General features: G+C 36.4%; 1 protein-coding gene across 1 annotated transcript in view; it reads right to left on the reverse strand.

The window, feature by feature from the left end:
- Positions 1-338: 338 nt before the first annotated feature.
- Positions 339-21,381, reverse strand: part of ESD (esterase D) — a 24,411-nt gene continuing 3,368 nt past the window's right edge. Inside the window, exons 2-10 of the mRNA XM_032403019.1 lie at positions 20,827-20,875; positions 18,180-18,254; positions 17,503-17,591; positions 12,691-12,789; positions 10,901-11,025; positions 9,725-9,844; positions 8,104-8,202; positions 5,774-5,941; positions 339-568 (exon numbers count right to left, since the gene is read on the reverse strand). Of these exons, the coding sequence (XP_032258910.1) occupies positions 488-568; positions 5,774-5,941; positions 8,104-8,202; positions 9,725-9,844; positions 10,901-11,025; positions 12,691-12,789; positions 17,503-17,591; positions 18,180-18,247 (849 nt within the window). The 5' untranslated portion in view covers positions 18,248-18,254; positions 20,827-20,875 and the 3' untranslated portion in view covers positions 339-487. The remainder of the gene's footprint in view (positions 569-5,773; positions 5,942-8,103; positions 8,203-9,724; positions 9,845-10,900; positions 11,026-12,690; positions 12,790-17,502; positions 17,592-18,179; positions 18,255-20,826; positions 20,876-21,381) is intronic.

The following is a 21,381-nucleotide window of genomic DNA, read 5'->3' on the forward strand; positions in this document are numbered from 1 at the left end:
TTAACCTTTCTGAGCCTACTTCCTTATTTAACAACAAATCAGTTATTAAATGCCTATTACAAGCCAAGCAGTTGCTAGACCCTAGAGATCTAACACTGAACATAATGAAGACAGTCCGTGCTTTCACAGACTTCAAGCCTGACAAAGTGAGGGGTTTAGGCTAAATTACCTCTAAGACCCGTTCCTGAGTTAGCATTCTAGGATTTAAATGGGATTATATTCATATATTCTGTGGCCTGAGGTTAATACAACAATGATTTCCAAATGACCTTGCAAAAGCTGTGAAGTATTAAACAGTTCCCATATGAACATTGGTAAAATAACTTTTAAATTGTAAGCAGGTTTTACGTATTTATTCAGAAAGTGATTCAACTATGGAACGATGCATTTTTAGCACTATGAAATCCAATGTCTTGAAATCATTTTTCTTTTTATAATCTTGAACGAATTTTATATAATCTTGAACAAATCCTCTTATCTGAAGTTTTCATGCATTCAGGTATTTTGCATGATGTCTGATGTGATCAGTAATAAAGGTTGCAATGAAGTAGTAGCTATGATCATAACCCTAGAAGACAAAAGAGAGAAACGGTAAGATATTTATCAGTCAGAAACATCAATATTAAGGACATTAAATATATCTCTCATGTCACTTAATTTTCTTGTAAGTCCTGAAATTATTAAAACATGACGAAGGTTTATAATCAAAATCAAGCTTATTAGACTTGTACTTCAACATTTTCACTGAACATTAAAAGAACAGCAAAAATAGAAGAAGAAACATTCTGCATAGCCTAGTTTCTAGATGCTGCCATTAATATGCAAAGAGAGGAAATAACACATTAATCAAATGTACAGTGTAAACAGGTGGTCATATCAACAAGGAATAAAATAATCAGAATTTAAAGAAGTCAGAAACATAGACAAGAAGTTTTAACTCACAGAAGAAACACACTAACATCGGTAAGACGGAAAATGTTAAAATACAAAATAAGCACACAAAGAATACAGAGAAAGAGCAAAAAACCAGCCAAATGGTTAAACATTGTTTGGGAAGTCAAACACAGCTATCCAAGTCTAGTTAGGAATTTCACCTCCTATGCAATGAAAGCATATCACATTTTTATTTGAGGAAAAAGGAATAATTCATTAAACCCTGACATCCCTTAGCAATAAACCACACTGGGTAAAAAGCCAGTCAACTATTTTGAAAACTATTCTGAAACAGAGAGAAAATGTAATAAACAGATCTCATGCTATCTGGTTAATTAAAACCACATCTAGATAAATGGAGAGAAGATGCTTCCTCGGGGCATCCTCTGAGTACAAGATAAGATGACGTTTTCAAAGGAAAAAGAAAAAAATTAAGGTGGGAAGAACCTAAGGGGGTTAAACACCAGGTAATTTGGGGGTGGCCTCCCTTCCAAAACACAATGAAAACATAAGGTGCAATAAACTGAAAGGAGGTAAAAGTCTAAGAAAGATTTTTAAGTTTTTAGCTTATTCAATGGTCTCTGATGAGAGAAAATGGGAATTTTCCTAAGCACTTAAGAAGCAAAAAAAGCCCTAATAAAAATATCACCTGGGTTCCAAAGAACAAAGCAAATCATTAAGGTTTTGATGAAATCAGTAAATGTTCTTAATCTCTTACTTTCAGACATATGCAATGTTATATATCTTGGGAATGGAAGTTAATTAAATAAAGAGTTCCAGGTTAAAGTCATCAAAGTAACTTAAAAGCATGATCTTTTGTTTCCTGTGGCCGAATCACAGAAATGAATCTGACAAGAATGTTGTCATAATTAAGGCTGAGCTCTGGACTTACTTGGTTTCACATTTCTCAATGATTAGACCAGCCCCAGTTAATTAGTTCAATTTAGAGCTGAAGGCATTTCTTAGAGAGAAACATAAAGAGAAGCATTTTCCATTCCTGTAATTCCTCAATCATTCCAAGGTTAAACAGGATCTTCAGACCCATGATTTCAACCCACAAACCCTAGGAAATGTAGGACCAAGGAGCACCTGCCAGTTTTTACAGACGGATAGATGGCTCTGACTGAAGACAGGTCCGGATGCAAGGATGTGGGTGGCCCGGCACCCTGTGCAGCACGTGCCCTAATGTGACCGAGGGCTCTAACCTTATGCAGCTTCACAGCGGTTTAATGCCTTGCACAGTGTCAGGAACACACGGCGTAGCTATGACTATTCTTGTTATTATTTATTGTTATTATTATTTTATTAGAGAAGTCCCAGGGTAAAACAAAGTTACAATTTTGAGCTCTCAGGAGTGTACCACAAGATCACGGTATATTCTATCTAAAATACAAAGCCAATGTCCGTAACTTCCACAGTGATATTTAACAGAAGATCCACCTTTACGAGAAAATAGGAAAGGGCCTATCAGGACACAGCGAGAAAGATTTTTTTTTTAGAGAAAGAGAGAGAGGGCGCACGTATACAAGCGGGGGGGGGGGCAGAGGGAGAGAGAGAATCTCAAGCAGACTCTCCATGAGCACAGTGCCCATTGCGGGGCTTGATCTTTCAACCCTGAGATCATGACCCGAGCTGAAATCAAGAGTCGGACGCCCAACCAACTGAGCCACCCAGGCACCCCAAGAAAGATTTAAAAAAAAAAAAAAAAGAAGAAGAAGATAGCAGGAGGGGAAGAATGAACGGGGGGAAATCGGAGGGGGAGACGAACCATGAGAGACAATGGACTCTGAGAAACAAACTGAGGGTTCTAGAGGGGAGGGGGGTAGGGGGATGGGTTAGCCTGGTGATGGGTATTAAAGAGGGCACGTTCTGCATGGAGCACTGGATGTTATGCACAAACAATGAATCATGGAACACTACATCAAAAACTAATGATGTAATGTATGCTGATTAACATAACAATAAAAATTATAAAAAAAGAAAAAAAATGTCAAAGGCAGGAGAACACATTGGAACTACTGGCATTCCGTTTAGATAAAAGACGCTTATATAATTGAGCTAAATGTGTCATTCTTGACTGGTTTTCCTGTTCTATTTACTGATATTATTAAATAGGGGTGGGTCCTTTCATTAACTTCTTTGAGTTGGTTTGCTATGTTAAGCAGCTCGTGCAATTCCATATATGCAGTGACACTTGAAGGAGCCTTAGTTTTGTCTTCTACCTCCCACTTGAAATGGAAAAATCATCAGTAACAAACTCTCTTAGAGTATAAAAATAAATGAACACATTTTTTCATTCTTCCCTCAGCTCTCAAAAAAGCAGCAGTGCGCCAGCAGCTATGATGAACATTTATTCTAACAGGCAGTGTTTTCCCACACATTTTCCAGACCCAATTAGAAAATCTGATATGAATCCCTGGGTTATTTAGCTTCTTCAGAATACAAAGAAGACTGCTGAAAGGTGCTCACTTGTTTATTTAGTAAGCACTTCCTGAGAGCCTACATGCTGGGTAATCGTGCTGAGCATGAGCATAGCTTGGCTCCCGCCAAGCAGGGAGCCCAATGTGGGGCTCGATCCCAGGACCCTGGGATCATGACCCGAGCTGAAGGCAGATGCCCAACGACTGAGCCACCCAGGCACCCCTATAGCCCCTATTTTTTTCAGCCTACTTAATGCTTCACTGCTCCCATTTCATAAAGAAATACAGTTCTCTTGTACTTATATGCCAATGATAAGGCAGATATGATTCTCAGCCCTGAGGTAACCTGAAGTCAGTGGAAGTTGGCCTGAAAACGTGAAGGCATCGTCTCCGGAGCCAGGCCCAGTCATGTCTACTCAGTTGCTTGTTCAATTATAACAAGTCTAAACATCATCTTCAGACCAGGTAGTTTGCTGGTAACCTGCCCTTGCCAGAAGGAAAGTGAACGAAAAATTGTGTCTGAGCTAAAGATTGCGGCTGGTAATTTCAATACTGTCCCATTTTTTTTTAAGAACTGAATATTTTGTCTTGACTCCTCATTAAATAAACCCAACTGTGTTTTTTAGTTGCTTAGGATATAAGCATTTCAGAAATAAGCGGATTTATTTTTTCCCTCCAAGAATTTCATCGGTGTTTTACTTCTGTGCTATTTTTATAACAAACTCCAGAGATTTTTCAGTCTTTGCTGGCAGGCTGAAACTTTGGTGTTGGTAGTAACAACAGAATTTCCTGGCACCGCCTCGGGGGGGGGGAAGAAGAGGCATCCAACATTGCTAGTGCCAAGAAATCATTCGGACAGAAACATGGTTTATTACGTTCCTTATAGCTAGAGTTAATGTAGTTAAACACACTACTTTATTATCAAATTGGTATTTGGGTTTCTCAAAGTTGGTTACTGACTGAAAACATGCAATTCTGATAAGTGTTTAATCTAAGAAAATACTATTACTTAAAGACAGACACTCAGAGAAAACAAGGTATATCTAATATATTGGTTTTTGACATATTTTCCCACATGATCTATCTATCTACATATACATGTAAATATGTATGTACATATATTATTATATAACATATATTATTTACATGATCAAAATATTAGGGGAATTAAGAAACCAGGGAGACCGTTAAGATCTGTTGCATAAGTTAGATCGCAGGTTACGCATAAATTCTCCTTGTGTTAGCTAATTCCATCCCTTTGCTCCTCAGGAGCACTGCTTCACCTTGTTTGGGAATGGTTAGACCGATGAGAGGAGGACATGTGTTTCCATTCAAATGACCTTGCTTCCAATTCTGGTTCTACTGTAAACTAGCTGTGTGACCTTAGATACAAAGTACTTTTCTGAGCCTGTAAAACAGACAGGAGCCATATATGCAAACCTACAGCAAACATCATACTTAGTGGGGAAATACTGAAAGCTCTTCTCTAAGATCAGGAACAAGACTAGGTGCCCACTTTTGCCACTTCTGTTCAACATAGTACTAGAAATCCTAGCTAGAGCAATGAGGCAAGAAAAAGACGTAGAAGATGTACAATTTGGTGGTATAATCTTAAATGCAGAAAACCCTAGGGCGCCTGGGTGGCTCAGTTGGTTAAGCGACTGCCTTCGGCTCAGGTCATGATCCTGGAGTCCCGGGATTGAGTCCCGCATCGGGCTCCCTGCTCAGTGGGGAGTCTGCTTCTCCCTCTCCCGCTCCCCCCCTCTTGTGCTCTCTCTCTCTTTCTCTCTCTCAAATAAATAAATAAAATCTTTAAAAAAAAAATGCAGAAAACCCTAAAGATTCCATAGTAAGATACAAAAGCAACACCCAAAAATCAGCTGCATTTTTATATACTAACAATGAACAATCTAAAAAGGAAATTATGAAAACAACTATATGATTCCACTTATATGAGATACTTAAGAGTAGTCAGACTTACAGAGAAAGTGGAATGATAGTTGCCAAAGGTTGGAGACAGGGAGGAAGAAATAGGAATTAGTGCTTACAGGTTTCCTCTTTCTATGGAATTAGATCATAAGCATCATTAACTTAATAAGAAGGCTTTCACTTTGTCTTGTTATAATTAAAAAATACCTTACCAGAGGTAGCTTTTCAAATTCTGAAATATAAAGTATTATGGAATCTTGTTTAAAAAAAAAAAAAAGATTTTATTTATTTATTTAGAGAGAAAGAGTGAGCGAGCAGGGGGAGGGGTAAAGGAAAGGGAGAATCTCAAGCAGACCCCAGAGCTGAGCGTGAGCTAGACATGGGGCTTGATCCCCCACAGAGTCAGATGCTTAACTGACTGAGCCAACCAGGAGCCCCTGGAATTCTGCCTTATAGTTACTTAGAACAAGCTGAGGTTTCCTAGTACTTGCCTCTTGTAATCTAAAAACAACAGGGACTTTCTTTTCTGTACAGGCAGCTATGAAGTTATCAGGTAGTAACTGTCCATCTGAAAGGAACTGGTCATCTTTCCCTTGATCAATTAGTATGTCCAGCTGAGAACCTGGGTAGGACTTTACAAGATGGGTAGCATCATAAGCCTAGAAAAAGAAAAATATTGAAAAATAAATTTGAAAGTGCCCAGAAATATGTTCTTCAAAACAGAATGCAGTAGAACCAAATATAAATTTAACATTATTTAAACTCTAAGGATGATTAAACCAGAAAACTGCTTTATCGTTGTCTTGCCTGGTTTTTATTTATAAGGTCTTCAGAAATCTATGTCCCACTTATAGCCTCTTCTCTACTTCGAAGCAGTGCTGGGCCAGTGGCAAGAATTCTGTATCTCAGCAATCTTCATAGTATAGACTTTTTTCTTCTAAACCTTTGAGGTTCTTAATCACCTCCCAACTCCAAAATCGTAATTTTTTTTCTTTATAAATCCCTCCACAAATTGACTATTTCTTCTAACTTCCTTATCTTTTTCTATTTCCAGATATTTTCTATTTCAAATAGTCTATTTTGTTGCCTCTTCTTTTTGGCTCTAATTCCAGACTTAAATACATTCAGCCTTCTCTTCTGCGGTCTGTTGAACAGCACCAAATGTCTGCTATCCCCATGAGCATAATCTGAATCATATAAACCCCTCAAATTTGTTATCTGAGGAGCTGCCACTAGTTACAAGTTCATATTTTACCATCCACCTTTAAGTATTCTGGATTATTCATATATATTCACTATCACAACTTCTATGTACCAATCAAGACAAACAAAAACCCAAAGAGTTCCCCTTCTAAAGTAGCCTGCTTTTAAGATTTGCTTTCTTTACTCTTATAAGGAGAGACTGGAAGGGGATCTATAAAGTCCAACTAGTTCTAAGCTCTGTGACTTCGTAATTCTGCATGGCCTCCTTATTCCAACACTAAATTAAATAGCCTAAATGCAACATAATTAAGATAGTAAAATCTACTGCCACTTAAATTATATAATTAGATTCCTTTATATGTTACCTGTGCCTCTACCTCTCCCCTCCTTTCTTCCAACCAGTTGGTCTTTTTCTTTCTTTTTTTAAGATTTATTTATTATTTGAGAGAGAGCGAGCGAGCGCAGAGGGACAGAGAGAATCCCAAGCAGAACTCCCCGCTGAGTGGGGAGCCTGACTTGGGGCTTGACCACCCATGAGATCATGACCTGAGCTGAAATCACAAGTCGGAGCTTAACTGACTGAGCAACCCAGGCACCCCACAAGTTGGTCTTTTACCCAACTCTCCCATCAGAACCTAAGCCCCGTGTGGATGTGAAAGGTTATCATCACCTTTGTGACCTAAGATCTCAAACTCCACACAGGCTCTGCACAGTGGTAAGGCCTCCAAACACCCAAGTACATGCACCATCAGCTCTCAAAGTACCTAACAGTAATCACTTTCTGCATTCTTCCAATATAATAAAAATCTGAGCCTAAACAAAACAGAATTCTAATCTAGTGCCTAAAAGATTAACCCTCCAATTTGTTAGAATTTCAATGTCCAATCTTAAATAAAATTAAGATCCATGTGTGAATGACCCCCCCTGAACACACAACAGTAAGACAAAAAAATTTTTTTCTTCCCCCCACTCAGGTATTTTCTACTTGTTAACATGATGATGAATGCATTTGCCAAATATTCAAACTCTTGGCGATGTTTGCAAATAGCTTATTTCTGCACAAAAGTCAAATGGGTCTCGGGAGAAAGAGCCATTTTTAAATTTTCGTTTTGAAGCATCTGCTCCCATGCTTGAAAAAGCAATCTTGCTACTGGGAAGGTTCACATAAATGTACATTACACAATATCTATTTTTAAAAACCTTTAAGTCTGGAATTTAAAATTCAAATCTGAGAAATGCTGGATTTTGAAAGAGATACAGGAAATAATTAAAAGGCCAGGACTCATGCTTCCTGTTGTACAACTGCGCACATGGTTAATAAGAGGCAAATCTAAAGTCAATAATAAAATGTGGTATTTATTGGTAATGTTAATGTAGAAATAAACACAAAAATTAATCATTAGAATAAAGAATGTAGTTTCAGAACATCCACCACAATTCAATACAATTAGAAAACAGGGCTTTTTTGTTGTTGATCTTGTTCTACATATATTCTTTTGTTAATTATTTTAGCTCTGGATCTTTTAGTGAGTTAGGAATATAATGTCTGTGGTGTGTAGCTTTTTCACAAATCTGAAAACTTAAGAATGAGTATGAAGACAGCAATCCCAGTACCTACCTTCCATTTACTTTGATCTGTTCCCAAATATCCACTAAAGGCTTTTTTGCCCCAAGGACAGAGCACTGGGTTGCAAATGGGAGCAAATGCCGACACAGACTTCAGAAACAAAGGAAATTTAAAAACAAGTTATATTTTGCTAAATCAAACATGAACAAACATTTGCAACTTGCTTAAAAACTCAGAAATTTATTTGCAACTTGCTTATAAACTCTGACTTGCCATGAAAACACTTGTGAACAATTTTCCATTGGTTATATGAAGTGCTGAGATTGTAGGCCTCTCCATGATACATCTTTTGTATGTTCTATTATGAGAGCTAATTAACCATAGGTGCCAACATACTGTAAAGCAATACATTACATTTTCATTAAATAATAATTTCAATAAATAATTAATTTCATTAAATAACACATGCCAAGTTTATATTCAGTTTCCACTCATTTTTTCCACTTACAACTAATGAGTAGTAATATAGAACAGTCTACACTCACCTTTGTGAACCTGTTATTAAATCTGAGACACATTATTTCTCTTAAAGAGGGCCAAGAAAGCATTGAGCAATGCATTAAAATTTGTGTTCTATGCAGTGTTGTTTTTAACTGGATAAGTGGCAAAGATGGAATCGTTCAGTTTCAGAGCGCTTCTAAAAGTATATATTTATCAATGTCTATTACCTTTTTTAAAGGACAAAAAAACAACTGAATTTGATTTTCTCCCTTAAACGTAATAAACTGTCTTATGTACAAAAAATGGAAAATAAGACCTTATTTTAAAAACCTACTGTCAAGCCATGAATTAGTTCAACTTTGTAATAAAGTCTGCTAAAAGAAAAACATCTGGTGCCACAATAAGAAACTGCTCTAAGAAATATTGTCATTTCTCAGGGTCACACCTGAAATGGCTAAGAAGTCCTTTCTAAGGGAAGGACATGGATTAAACAAATCTTGAGGTATCTGACAGCCCTGTGATGTTAAAGACAGAAGCAATCCTGAGATTATCACTGCTTTAGCATTTCCTTTTTCAACATGATGGCATGCCGCTTTACCCAGGACATTTTACATATGGTGGTTATTCCAACTTGGCTTATTTAAACGACAAAAAAGTGAAGCTATACTGTTTCAAAAAAATGAATAGAAATACTGACAGTGTTATTTTTCAGTTAAGCTAATCCAATTTCCATCAGAGGCAGTGAGAAGAGAGAATACTTAAACTTTTACAAATCATGAGTATTTTCTACCTCAGAAAATTAAAGTCAACTTAACAAATGTATTCCTGGTAAAAATATAAGTAAGTGATATACACCGCCACAGTAATAAGAATAAGCTTTAGGAGAAAAAAAATGCCTAGAAAACTATAGTTTGAATAGAAGCAATAAAAACTGCTTTACCGTACTTCTAGTAGACCAACTGTGATAGAATTCCTATATTTCTGATTCTAGAGCATATAACTGTGTGGTCAAATTTAATACTCTTCCCCTACAGCCCCCTGAAACTACCAACACTAGAGAAGTTTAGTCCCAGTACTATAAAATAACAACATCCTAGTTTCACTCTTTGAAAGTTCCTAACTGATATTATCCAAGAGAAATACTTGTCACTGAAAGCTTCGGTAATCTTACTTTGTACTTTCCAGGATTCTTCAAAGCACAAATCAGAGCTCCATGGCCTCCCATGGAGTGGCCAAAAATAGACATCCTTTGGGGGTCCACTGGAAAATTGGCATTTATGAGTTGCGGAAGCTAGAGAATTTAATAGTGTGACAAAAGATATGAAAGAAACAAGTTTAGACTTCTTCAAAGTCATAAAATAATTACACAATTAACACTTCCAAATCACAGTCTTACAATACTATGAACTAATAAAGATGAAAAAAAATCTCAGGTAGACAAGGATTATTAATGTATCACTGGAGAAAAGTAATCCTCAGAAAGCAAATTAAAGAAGACGATGCAGAAAAGCCTTTAAAATGTCTTAACTTTTGATCTAGTAATTTCACTTCTTGGCATCTATTCTAAGGGAAAAGTCCTTAGGGAAAAAAAATTATACATAAAGACAACCAATGCAGTAAAATTTACTGTGGTAAGAAATATACGTAAATATGTAAATATCCTACATTAGGAAAAACTAAATTATGACATCTGACAGAATGTTATGCAATTACTAAGGTTATGTTACAAATAGAGTATTAGAAAATATTTTATACAACTAAAAAAAAGAACAAGATAAAAAATTTTACAACTGTATGAAAACTGGTCATACAAAAAAAAGTCTGGAATATACCAAAACATAGTTATTATTTGGGGGATGGAATAATGGGGGTGATTAAAATTTTATATTATTGTTTCTGGGTTTTTATGATATACACATTAACAATTAAAGTCATATAAAATTTAGAAAAACGCATAAACTGCACATAAATATTATTAACAGAAGCAACGATTTACCCTTACATATCCTTTCTAAGTAAGCCTTGGTTAATCATTATAAAATATGTCTGAATAAACCAGCTGCCAGAGTTTTTTCATATATTGTTTTCTTTGTATAATCTGGGTAGTATACACAGGTATCAATATATATATTATCCTCTTTAAAATTGTACTTAATATTAATTTAAATTGTAGTATATAAGACTACCGTATAAGTAAACTTTAATGTTCACTAAGATAATCAATAAATATGTGCCAAATAGATTCAACAATACCATACCCTGGTTTAAAATTCTCAGGACTAGAAGGACTTTGTGTCCCAAACTATTCGTAATCATCAATTAATAAATACAACATAAATGAAATTACCTCCTCAGTTACATAAGAGTACATTCTGTAGTTAGTTCTCCAAGGATCTTCAGTGGCATCCACATAAAACCCGGCACCGGTGCCAAAGTCCCAGCTCTCGTCTTCTCCTTTAATATTGCAGCCACCTATCATAGAAACATCCCGTGGCCTCATCTACTCCACAGTAATGACCCATGTTTAGTAACACTCTTTTAAATCAATCTGGAAGTTCATTTGCATTTGAGCTGTTCACCAAATATTGCAGTTCTCTGCCTTTTCCAGCGGATACTCCCTGGTCCTCTTATCCCTGAATGGGGCCACGTGACTAGTTCTAGCCAATGAGGTGAGAGAGGGAATGCCCTTCCAGGCTGGAGAATTCACTGCTAAGGGGAGGCACACTGGCTTTCTCTGTGGATGAAGCGCCCTCCTATGTATTCTGAATATATGCTTCTTCACTGTTACCTGTCAAAGGACTTATATCCTCTCTCTATTCTTCCAAAATGTGTTGAGATTCCTTCCCTGTGGACCCTCCCCTATTACCAACACTTCTTTCTCTTAGAAGGAAAAGGAGACAAATGCTTGTGCTCAGATTACTATCTTGCACTGAAAATGTCTCCGTATGTACTTTGGAATCATTCCATTGTATCTCCCCTATTTATTCATCCCCCAATAGGATTTTCTTATAATCTTTTAAAATTTATTAGGTCTTATTTTATATGCTTGCAGGTGGTTAAAAAGCCAACCACTGAGACAAGAGAATTACATTAATACATAGAGTAATTTCAGGAAAATGACCTCTTCATGATATTCAGTACACTCATCCAGGAACATGGCTTTTTCCATTTACTAAAGCCTTTGTTTATGATTGTTAGCAAATTTTACATTTCTTGTAAAAAATAAATCTTCATATTTTAAAAGTTTATTCCTAGGCATTTAATATTTTTAATACTAGTCAGAATTAAATTTTTTATTACATTTCTAGTGAGGTATGTCTTGCTTTGGTGTATTATATGTCCTGTGAAAGGAAATGTACTACTTCCTAAGGCGAGCCATTTATCTTCCAGATAATTTTAGCTGCATTTAATAAATTCCATTTCCTGACACTTTCTAAGGTCACAAAGTAAGTTTTAACTCTCTGATGGATTGAGTTCTCAAACATTTGATAGTTTCATTTCTCTAATGTAAGCATTCTAGTTATTTATATTAAAACCAATACACGTTAAATGCATGACTGATGAGCAGATGAGAAAAGACATAATTTTCATGTGACAGGACAGTTTACCTATGGAATAGAAATATTTTTATGCATTTTGGCATTAGTGCCAATATATTAATCAAGTTGTTCAGTCTCTGTTTTGAAGTGTCTTTTTCTTTTTTTTTTTAAGATTTTATTTATGTATTTGACAGAGAGAGACACAGCGAGAGAGGGAACACAAGCAGGGGGAGTGGGAGAGGGAGAAACAGGCTTCCCGCTGAGCAGGGAGCCCGATGCGGGGCTCGATCCCAGGACTCTGGGATCATAACCTGAGCCGCTTAAGGACTGAACCACCCAGGTGCCCCATGTTTTGAAGTGTCTTAATCTATAAAATGGGACTAGCAAAACGGTCCCCTCTCATAAGAGTGATGTCATGAGTAAGATTCACAGTGGGAAAATATATAGCATGGTATTTTAGAGTATTGATATCATCTGAAAGATTAATGAGATAATAGCCAAAATATAAAATAAATAAAAAATAAAATAATATTACATTATACCACTTATAACTTAGTCTGAAAGATTTAACAAGGATCTCTGGACTGAGAACACTTACGAGGGCTCGTATCTGGAGCAATGACGACAAGGCCATGTTCGGAGGCAGCTTGATGATAACCAGCCTTTGATATAAAATTTTGTTCTGTGCAAGTCAAACCTGAAGATCAGAAATAGTGTTATCTCATGCTACACTGTGGATGGTTTATAAGATGTAACCCCCTTTTTTTTTTTAAAGATTTTATTTATTTGACAGAAAGAGAGAGAGAGTGCATGAGCAGGGAGAGGGGCAGAGGGAGAGGGAGAAGCAGACTCCTCGTTGAGCAGGGAGCCCAATGCGGGGCTCGATCCCAGGACCCTGGGATCATGACCTGAGCCGAAGGCAGACCCTTAACCGACTGAGCCACCCAGGCGCCCCATGATGTAACCCTTTTATAATACAGGAAAACAAGCTCACTTGGTATTATTAAAACACTTTTTTTTTTAGAAATGATTCTAAAGAAGACAATAAAGTTCCCTTTCTCATAAAATTTATAGTAGTATTAATCTAAGAACTGTCTTAGGTTAAATGCTCTCACAGCTGTCCTTTCAAAGTCACTCACTAAAGTTGCAAACATTGAAATCCTTAGGACCAGATGTATTTGGGAATTCAGAATTTTTCAAACCGTAGAATGGCAATATGGTGTAGAATGCAATGTTGTATCACCCCCAGTGGGGTGTTGTCAAACATGCTCATGAAACACGTTACTGTTCCGGCATCAAAACATACATATTCACAGTAAGTCAGCATAATACTATAAATAACTTAATTTTTTTTATAAACAGAATTCAGCCTGATCATCTTTGTATTCCTCAGTGTTTTAAGAGAGAAATGGCTACCATATAGCTCCTTAAATTTTAGCTCTAGTTTTTCCAGATATTTCTGCTGCTTTTCCTAGCTATAGGCTTTTCAGTCATGTAATAGAAGAGAAGACTGAATCCTCTTATTATAGGAGAAGGGCCAAGAATAAACTGGCAATAGATGGATGAGCTAAGGACCACCTAACCCAACACCCCTTTTCCAGTGGCCAATGCCAAATATCCCACCATATCTGATAATGAGTGACATCAAAGCTGACTAGTATGCACGAAGCGGTATGAATTAACTACGGAACACTTTTATAGTTTCTATTTATCCCCTAGCAGCCAGCACAGGGACTTATGAAATGGTTGCTAATGAGGATTAAATTAATAAATAATTACAAGATACAAAGTTACAAGTATCATTGGATAAAGTGTTTTGAGGGTTCATGTTTACTTACTTATTTATTTATTTATTTATTTTTATTTTTTAAGATTTTATTTATTTATTTGAGAGAGAGACACAGCGAGAGAGGGAACACAAGCAGGGGGAGTGGGAGAGGGAGAAGCAGGCTTCCCGCTGAGCAGGGAGCCCGATGCGGGGCTCGATCCCAGGACCCTGGGACCATGACCTGAGCTGAAGGCAGATGCTTAATGACTGAGCCACCCAGGCGCCCCGGGAGTTCATGTTTAAACTGTTAGGACATACATACTTTCACTAGTCATAGCAGGGGAAGAAGGTCCTTGTCTGTTCACTCTGTTCCTTCCCAATGCATCTTCCAGAGATACAGGAGCTGTATCATGAGGGAGAACCACCCCAAATACTGATAAAAGGGCAGTGGTCTTGATGACCTTAATGCAAATGTGTTCAGAGGCAGGTAAGAGGGTAACAAGAATGGGTTTTGAGGATTTCAGACAGGATCTGGTTAGAAAGATGTCACTCAGCCACTTACTGGCTAACCAAAATCAGGCAAGTAACTTGAATATTGTGAGTCCCAGTTCTTTCATTTGAAAAATGGGGATAATATTGCTTATGATCATCTCATAGTGTGTCTGTGAGGATTAAATGTGATAATGTAAAAAGCCTTGAGTTGTGTCTCGGACACAGTGCAGAGTGTCCTTTACTTGGGAAATGTAAATGTTTAGTGACCAGAGAAAAATCTGTTTTTTTCTAGTTAGAACACAATTTCCTTGATTAAGGTATTAGGAAATGAACTGCAGACTCGTAGAAATGAAGATAATTCTACTAGCAGAATTACTCTCAAGAATATAAAGATGGTTACTAATTAACATCCACTTGATCAACTATGCTTACTTTTATGAAGAGCTTTGGGGTTTTTTTGGTTAACAGCTTTATTGAGGTAGAATTCAGATGCCATACAATTCACCCATGTAAAGTGTACAACTCCACGACTGTTGGTATATTTACAACTATGGAACACTACCACTATCTAATTTTAGAATACTTCTGTCACCCCAAAAAGAAAACCCATACCCATTAGCAGTCACTTCCTATTTTCTAATCCCCGCCTCCTCAGCCTTAGGTAATCACTTTCTGTCTTTATGGGTTTGTTTATTCTAGACACTTCACATAAATGGAATTTAACAATATGTTGTCTCTTGTGAATGACTTCTTTCATTTAGCATGGTTTCAAGGTTCATCCAAGATGTATGTTGTGTCTATGAGGACTTCATTCCTTTTTGTTGTTGAGCAATATTCCACTGCGTGGATATACCACATTTTCCTTATTTCATTAGTTGACAGACCTTTGGTTTGTTTCCACTTTTTTGTTATTATAAATAATGTATAATGTAACATATGGACATTTGTGTGCAAGTTTTTATATGGACACATATTTTCAATGCTCCTGGGTATAGGGCTAATGAAGGGCTGTTCTGATGGTCACCTTGACTTGGGAAAGTTGCAGACCATGCCATCAGGACCATCTTTTAGAATTTCAGTTTGGATGCTTTTAGTTAATTTAGTAATTTTAGAAATATAACAATTGATGTCAGTCTCTCTGCCATTGTTTTCCTTCAACACACCAGGAAACAAATATCCTGAAATTCTTTTGCCATTATTTCTCAAATGTATAGTCAGACAATCTTAATTTTTTAAAAGAAAATCAAGCGTTAGGCTCCAAAGTCTATCTGTTCTTCAGCATCTCACTAAGGAAATTGTCCTGTCATGTGACGTAAACAAACCCAAATTCTATGTTTTATACTCATAAAGCTCAGATGATATATATTGATAGATTCCAATTTTGGTTAGAAATTTAGGGCCTTATTACCACAGCACGTCTTACACAATACCCTGGTACTTCTGATCTACGTTATCATACTTACAGCCGGAGACAGGACTCCGGCAGCCATCACCGGAAACACAATGCAAAAAGAACAGGGGAAAGACTAAATACAGCGCTGGGCTGTAAGTCAGAAAACTTGTTCACTCTGTTACATGATCTCGGTCAATACATAACTTCTCGGGGCCTGTGAAACAGTTACCTGTTCTATAGATTACATGATTTCTAAGGTCATCTTCAGCTACACAGTACTCTGTTTCTAAAACAAGCATGCAATTTTGTTCTTGCTGCTTTTGGCAACACCCAGTGCTCTTCCAGCAAAATCAGTTTGCTTTTTTCAATCACAGAAATGGGTTGTTGAGTAACAATCAGGTAGGCACTTAATTTTTACCTTTTAAAATGAAATGTTTATTCTCATTTTATTTTATTTTTTTAAAGATTTTATTTATTTGACAGAGAGAGAGAGAGCGAGAGCAGGAACACAAGCAGGGGGAGTGGGAGAGGGAGAAGCAGGCTCCTGCTGAGCAGGGAGCCCGATGTGGGACTCGATCCCGGGACCCCGGGATCATGACCTGAGCCGAAGGCAGATGCTTAATGACTGAGCCACCCAGGCGCCCTGTTTATTCTCATTTTAAACGACTGGTATTTGGGGCTTATCCTTGGTAAAACATATGTAAGAGGGGATTTATTAAAATCCAAGCTATAAGCAATTTTAAAGTAACAAAAATAGCACTGTATGATATAATTTAGGTTCTATCGAGCCTCTCCTTATGGTTGCTTCTAAAGATGAAATGCCAACAACATTTTGTGAAAGAATTAGCAGACAGCTTCAAACTACTGGTGGCAAAACTTTACTCTCTCATACTCCATTCTATAGTCTTTAATATTCGCCACAGATTAACAAACTTTAGTGTTCTTTTGTGATTTTCCAGACTGTTGCCAGAGAAGATTGATGGAGTCTGATTAAAACATGACTTCCCTGGTCACCAAGGCAGTGCATGCATGTTGGGGTTACCTTTACCTTTTCTATAAGTTGTACCAAAACATCTACTTAACTTCTTTCATTTGTACCATTCTTCAAATAAAGTAATTTGGTACCCCCCACCAAAAAAAAGAAGTTACTTGTCTGTAGTTTCTTTCTTTTTTTTTTTTTTTAAAGATTATTTATTTATTTATTTGACAGAGAGATAGAGAGCGAGCACAGGTAGACAGAGCAGCAGGCAGAGGGAGAGGGAGAAGCAAGCTGCCTGCTGAGCAGGAAGCCCAATGCGGGGCTCGATCCCAGGACCCTGGGATCATGACCTGAGCCGAAGGCAGATGCTTAACCGACTGAGCCACCCAGGCGCCCCTTGTCTGTAGTTTTTAATTAGTGTATCATGGGTGTTCTGGTTTTACCTAATATTGTTCTATTTGAGTGGTAAAATCTCTACAAACTTCAGAAATTCTTAGGTAGGTACAAATTAAGTAACTTTTCTAAGCTCTTGCCATTGAGTCCAGAATTTTACATTCTCTGTTAAATTACTTGGTTTAATTTTAAAAGAAGTGAAATAAATATAACTTAGTAGGTCTGAAATTATTCTCAGGATAAAGTAGGAGTAGACTATAAGAGGCTCCTAAAGGCTTTTATAAATGGCTCAGTAAGCACACCAATAAGTCAAGATAAAAGAGAAGATAAGGCAGTTAAAAAGAAAAAGAAATTCCTTTCTAAAACTCACATGAATAACACTTACCAGACAGCCAATACAGTGCAGGGCATTTTCCAGTTTCTGCCTTTGGTGGTAAGTAGATAGCAAATTTCATTTTGCAGTTCAATTCAACACTGTAATTTTAACCATGACAGAAAAAATCAATGCCTCTCATTGGTTAAGACAGAAACATAAAATAAGTGATTTAATGTCTAAAATAAATGATTCCACCAACATCTAAGGAATATAACTTGGCCCTTAAAAAAAGAATGGGGCCAATTTAGCATACTGATCTATTAACCAACCTGGGTCTTTGCTGTGCATGGCACATAAGTCATTTGGGGGGGGGGGAATAAATTAAAAGAATAAATGTAATACCCTCAATATAGCACTAGTATTACTAAAAGAAAAATTGTTTTTGTTTCTAAAGAGATGTATGAAATAACAAATCAGCTTTTATAAAAAATGAATTCTAAAGATATTAAATTATATGTTTGTTCATGGGCACTGAAATGTACCACATCTTTAATTTATTCTTTGTCACTAATATCTTATTATAATCACTAATATCACAAATGAGGTAATTTTGATAAAAACCACAGGTATTTTTTCCATGTAAATGGTAATTTGTGCAACAATGATCTTTCATGGCTCTATTTAAGGAATCAAATAGATGGAAGCAGAATGAGAGATACCTAAAATTTTATCTTCTTGGTAGTTACCTGTCATGTTCAAAAACTTTCTGCAATCCTCCAAAGCACTTGTTGCTGGAAATCTGCTTCAATGCCATTCTTCTCCTATTAGTGAAGATTAATCTTATTAATTTCTAGAACATTAGTTCTTGAAAAATTTGAAACAAAACTGTTTTCAGATAAATTAGCCAACATACACAACTGTTTCCCACTGAGAATATTTTTCACTTGCTAATTTTCTCTGGTAAATAACATTAAGAAACTGACTCACTTTCATGTACACACTTAGAGCTGTTATGCACTTCAGGAAACTTTAGTACTTTGGTAGGTCAATACTAATTTATCCAGTTGGTTAACAAGCTTTTTTTTTTCTTTTTTCTTTTTGTGGACTGCCCCAAATTCTTTTCAGAAAGAGGGAGAGTATAAACAAGCTACTAATTAACTACTTTAGCTCAGAAGATCAAAAACTGTTTAATAGTTTACCTGTCAACTGTAACAAACGAATCAAAGAATTGGTCTTACTGATTATAGCTGATTTTTTAAAATGGGAGGAAAATGATGTCACCATAATGATTTGGTAACAATAAGCGGTAACATTTATCGAGCACTTACAGCGTGATTGCCACTTTGCTATACGCGCACCCAGACCAAATTCCTCATCCTATGAGATTTTTTCTGAGAAACCGATGCACAACTTTTAGTCAACAACTCTCCCTTTTAAAACGAACCAAAAAGTAAAACATAAGTGAATTAAAAGTGCAGCTTATTGATGGCAGATTTTGAAGTCTGGTAATTCTTTTCTCTCAGACAAATCTTTTAAATGTTCATAAATAAAAAATTTTAAGTTTAGGGGCGCCTGGGTGGCTCAGTTGGTTAAGCGACTGCCTTCGGCTCAGGTCATGATCCTCGAGTCCCAGGATCGAGTCCCGCATCGGGCTCCCTGCTCAGCAGGGAGTCTGCTTCTCCCTCTGACCCTCATGATCTCTCTATCTCATTCTCTCTCTCAAATAAATAAATAAAATCTTAAAAAAAAAAAAAAAAAATTTTAAGTTTAAATGTTAAAATACTACACGTTATTAATTTTTAATAATACAAAAAAAGTCGGTAAACCATCCGTACCAGAAGTGCCTGTTCAACAGAGAGGAACCAGACTGCTTATGATGCGTATCTCTCAAGAAGGATTCGCTTCCCCTCCTTATTATAAATCAGTTAGCCATACACACTAAATAAACAATCCTCAGATGCTAGGAACACGTATTACCACTCTAGTGGTCTTCTCAGTGAATATGTTCCACATAATTTCTACTGACATTCTCAGAACAGTATGCTGATCGGTTGTGGTGTTAGGGTTACTCTAAAAAAATACATAATAATCTTAAAAAGTTAATCTTGGAAATGTCTTTGCAAAATTCTTTTTTTAAAAAGAATTTTTATTTATTTATTTGACAGAGAGAGAGAGCACAAGCCGGTGGAGTAGCAGGCAGAGGGAGAGGGAGAAGCAGGCTCCCCGCTGAGCAAGAAGCCATGTGGGGCTTGATCCTAGGACCCTAGCTAGGATCATGACCTGAGTCGAAGGCAGTTGCTTAACCAACTGAGTCACCTAGGCGCCCTGTCTTTGCAAAATTCTAAATAAGATTAGTTTCAATCCTACCTTTCAGTAATTTCCTCAATAAATCTAAATAACTGAGTTTTGCATTGGAAAGCTGGGATTTGAACCAGGAAGCCTGACATCAGCACCCCTACTTTTTGCTGCTATGTTCTACTGCTTCTTTGGAGGGTCTTTATATACTCTCTTTTTTTAGATGCTCTGAGATTGACTAAATTTATAGGATTAGGGCTTACAATTACAGAGAAATTACCTTCTATTCACAGGTTTATGCATTTAATCCATAAGAGATCAATTCTTAAACTGCTCACAAATGTTATTAATTATTATTAACTTCAGCTATTCTTGTTCATGATTCTAGCTTAAATAATACAGTAACACAGATGTATAATTTTAGCATACACACGAGACCAAGGAATAGAATTTTTTTGCTGAATTATTCTATAAGGATGTCCTATTTTCTTAAATTTAGTAAGGGCTATGTCTGCTTTCCCAAACCATGGCACACTGAGCATATATCTAGTGCATAAGAAATAACTAATAATTATTTGTTGAATTAATGAACAATTTATTTCATTAACTTCTGACTACCAATTATGTGAAAGTTTTAAAAATCTGCTTGTCCTTCATCTTTTTTGTTCTATAATTTATGATTTATTTTTTTTTTTAGTAAAGCACAACTAGTTTATTTCTTCTGCTTTTTTAATGTGCTTTAACTAAAATTCAAAATCAAGTACTTCCCCTTTGGTCAGAGAAAACCAAGTTAAAATGCTGTGTTTTCAATTGATAGAATGAGCTGAAAAAAATAAAATCAAAGCTTTTAAAGTTTTTTCCTCTAACCACCCATTTTAGAAATTACCTTGATTACAAATCAAGAAAAAAGTTACACTCAATAAAAAAATCTGACATAAGCTAAGAACTAGATACACTATGATATATGAAATAATATACTAGGTGATTATGTTCTTCATTAAAATTTTTCTATGTGAAAAATAACATATTTTAAAGTAAGTTATTAGCTTTTTCATCCAACTTTCAAAGTAACACATAAGAAATAAAACTTAAATTTACCTGACCAATTGCTACTTGCTTTTTTGCCTGCACCAAAGGATAGATGATCCTGAAAAAAATAAAAAGACCAAGTGGTTTATAAACAGGACATACTTGTGACAACAGTGGTTATACAGACATGTGCAGGGCACAACACATTCTGAGCAGAGACATTTTCTTCTCTTGAGGCAGATGACTGTCTACTCCGGATAAGGCAGCATGGCAAAAGCAGCTGAGGGAATAGCATCACCCCATCACCTCAGCCCTTAATCTAACTACCTTAATACTTATTTTGCCACAAGGCAGGCAAGAACTTCTGCTGGACTAAGATTCCTATGAAGAAAGTTGTGTTTTTTTTTTCTTTTTAATTAAATAGAAAAAAAATTTAAAGTGTAATTTGTTGGTATGAGATATAATCAACCGCTGAGAGGAAAGAAAACAGGAGTGGGGGCTAGAAGAGTAGAGAGAGATAGAAGAGTAGAGATAGAGTAGAGGGGCTGGAAGAGTAGAGAGAGATACAAGAGTAGAGATAGAGTAGAGGGGTTGGAAGAGTAGAGAGAGATACAAGAGTAGAGA

The sequence above is a fragment of the Phoca vitulina genome, unplaced genomic scaffold (genome assembly GCF_004348235.1).
Source record: "Phoca vitulina isolate PV1807 unplaced genomic scaffold, GSC_HSeal_1.0 scaffold5, whole genome shotgun sequence".
Taxonomy (NCBI): Eukaryota; Metazoa; Chordata; class Mammalia; order Carnivora; family Phocidae; genus Phoca; species Phoca vitulina.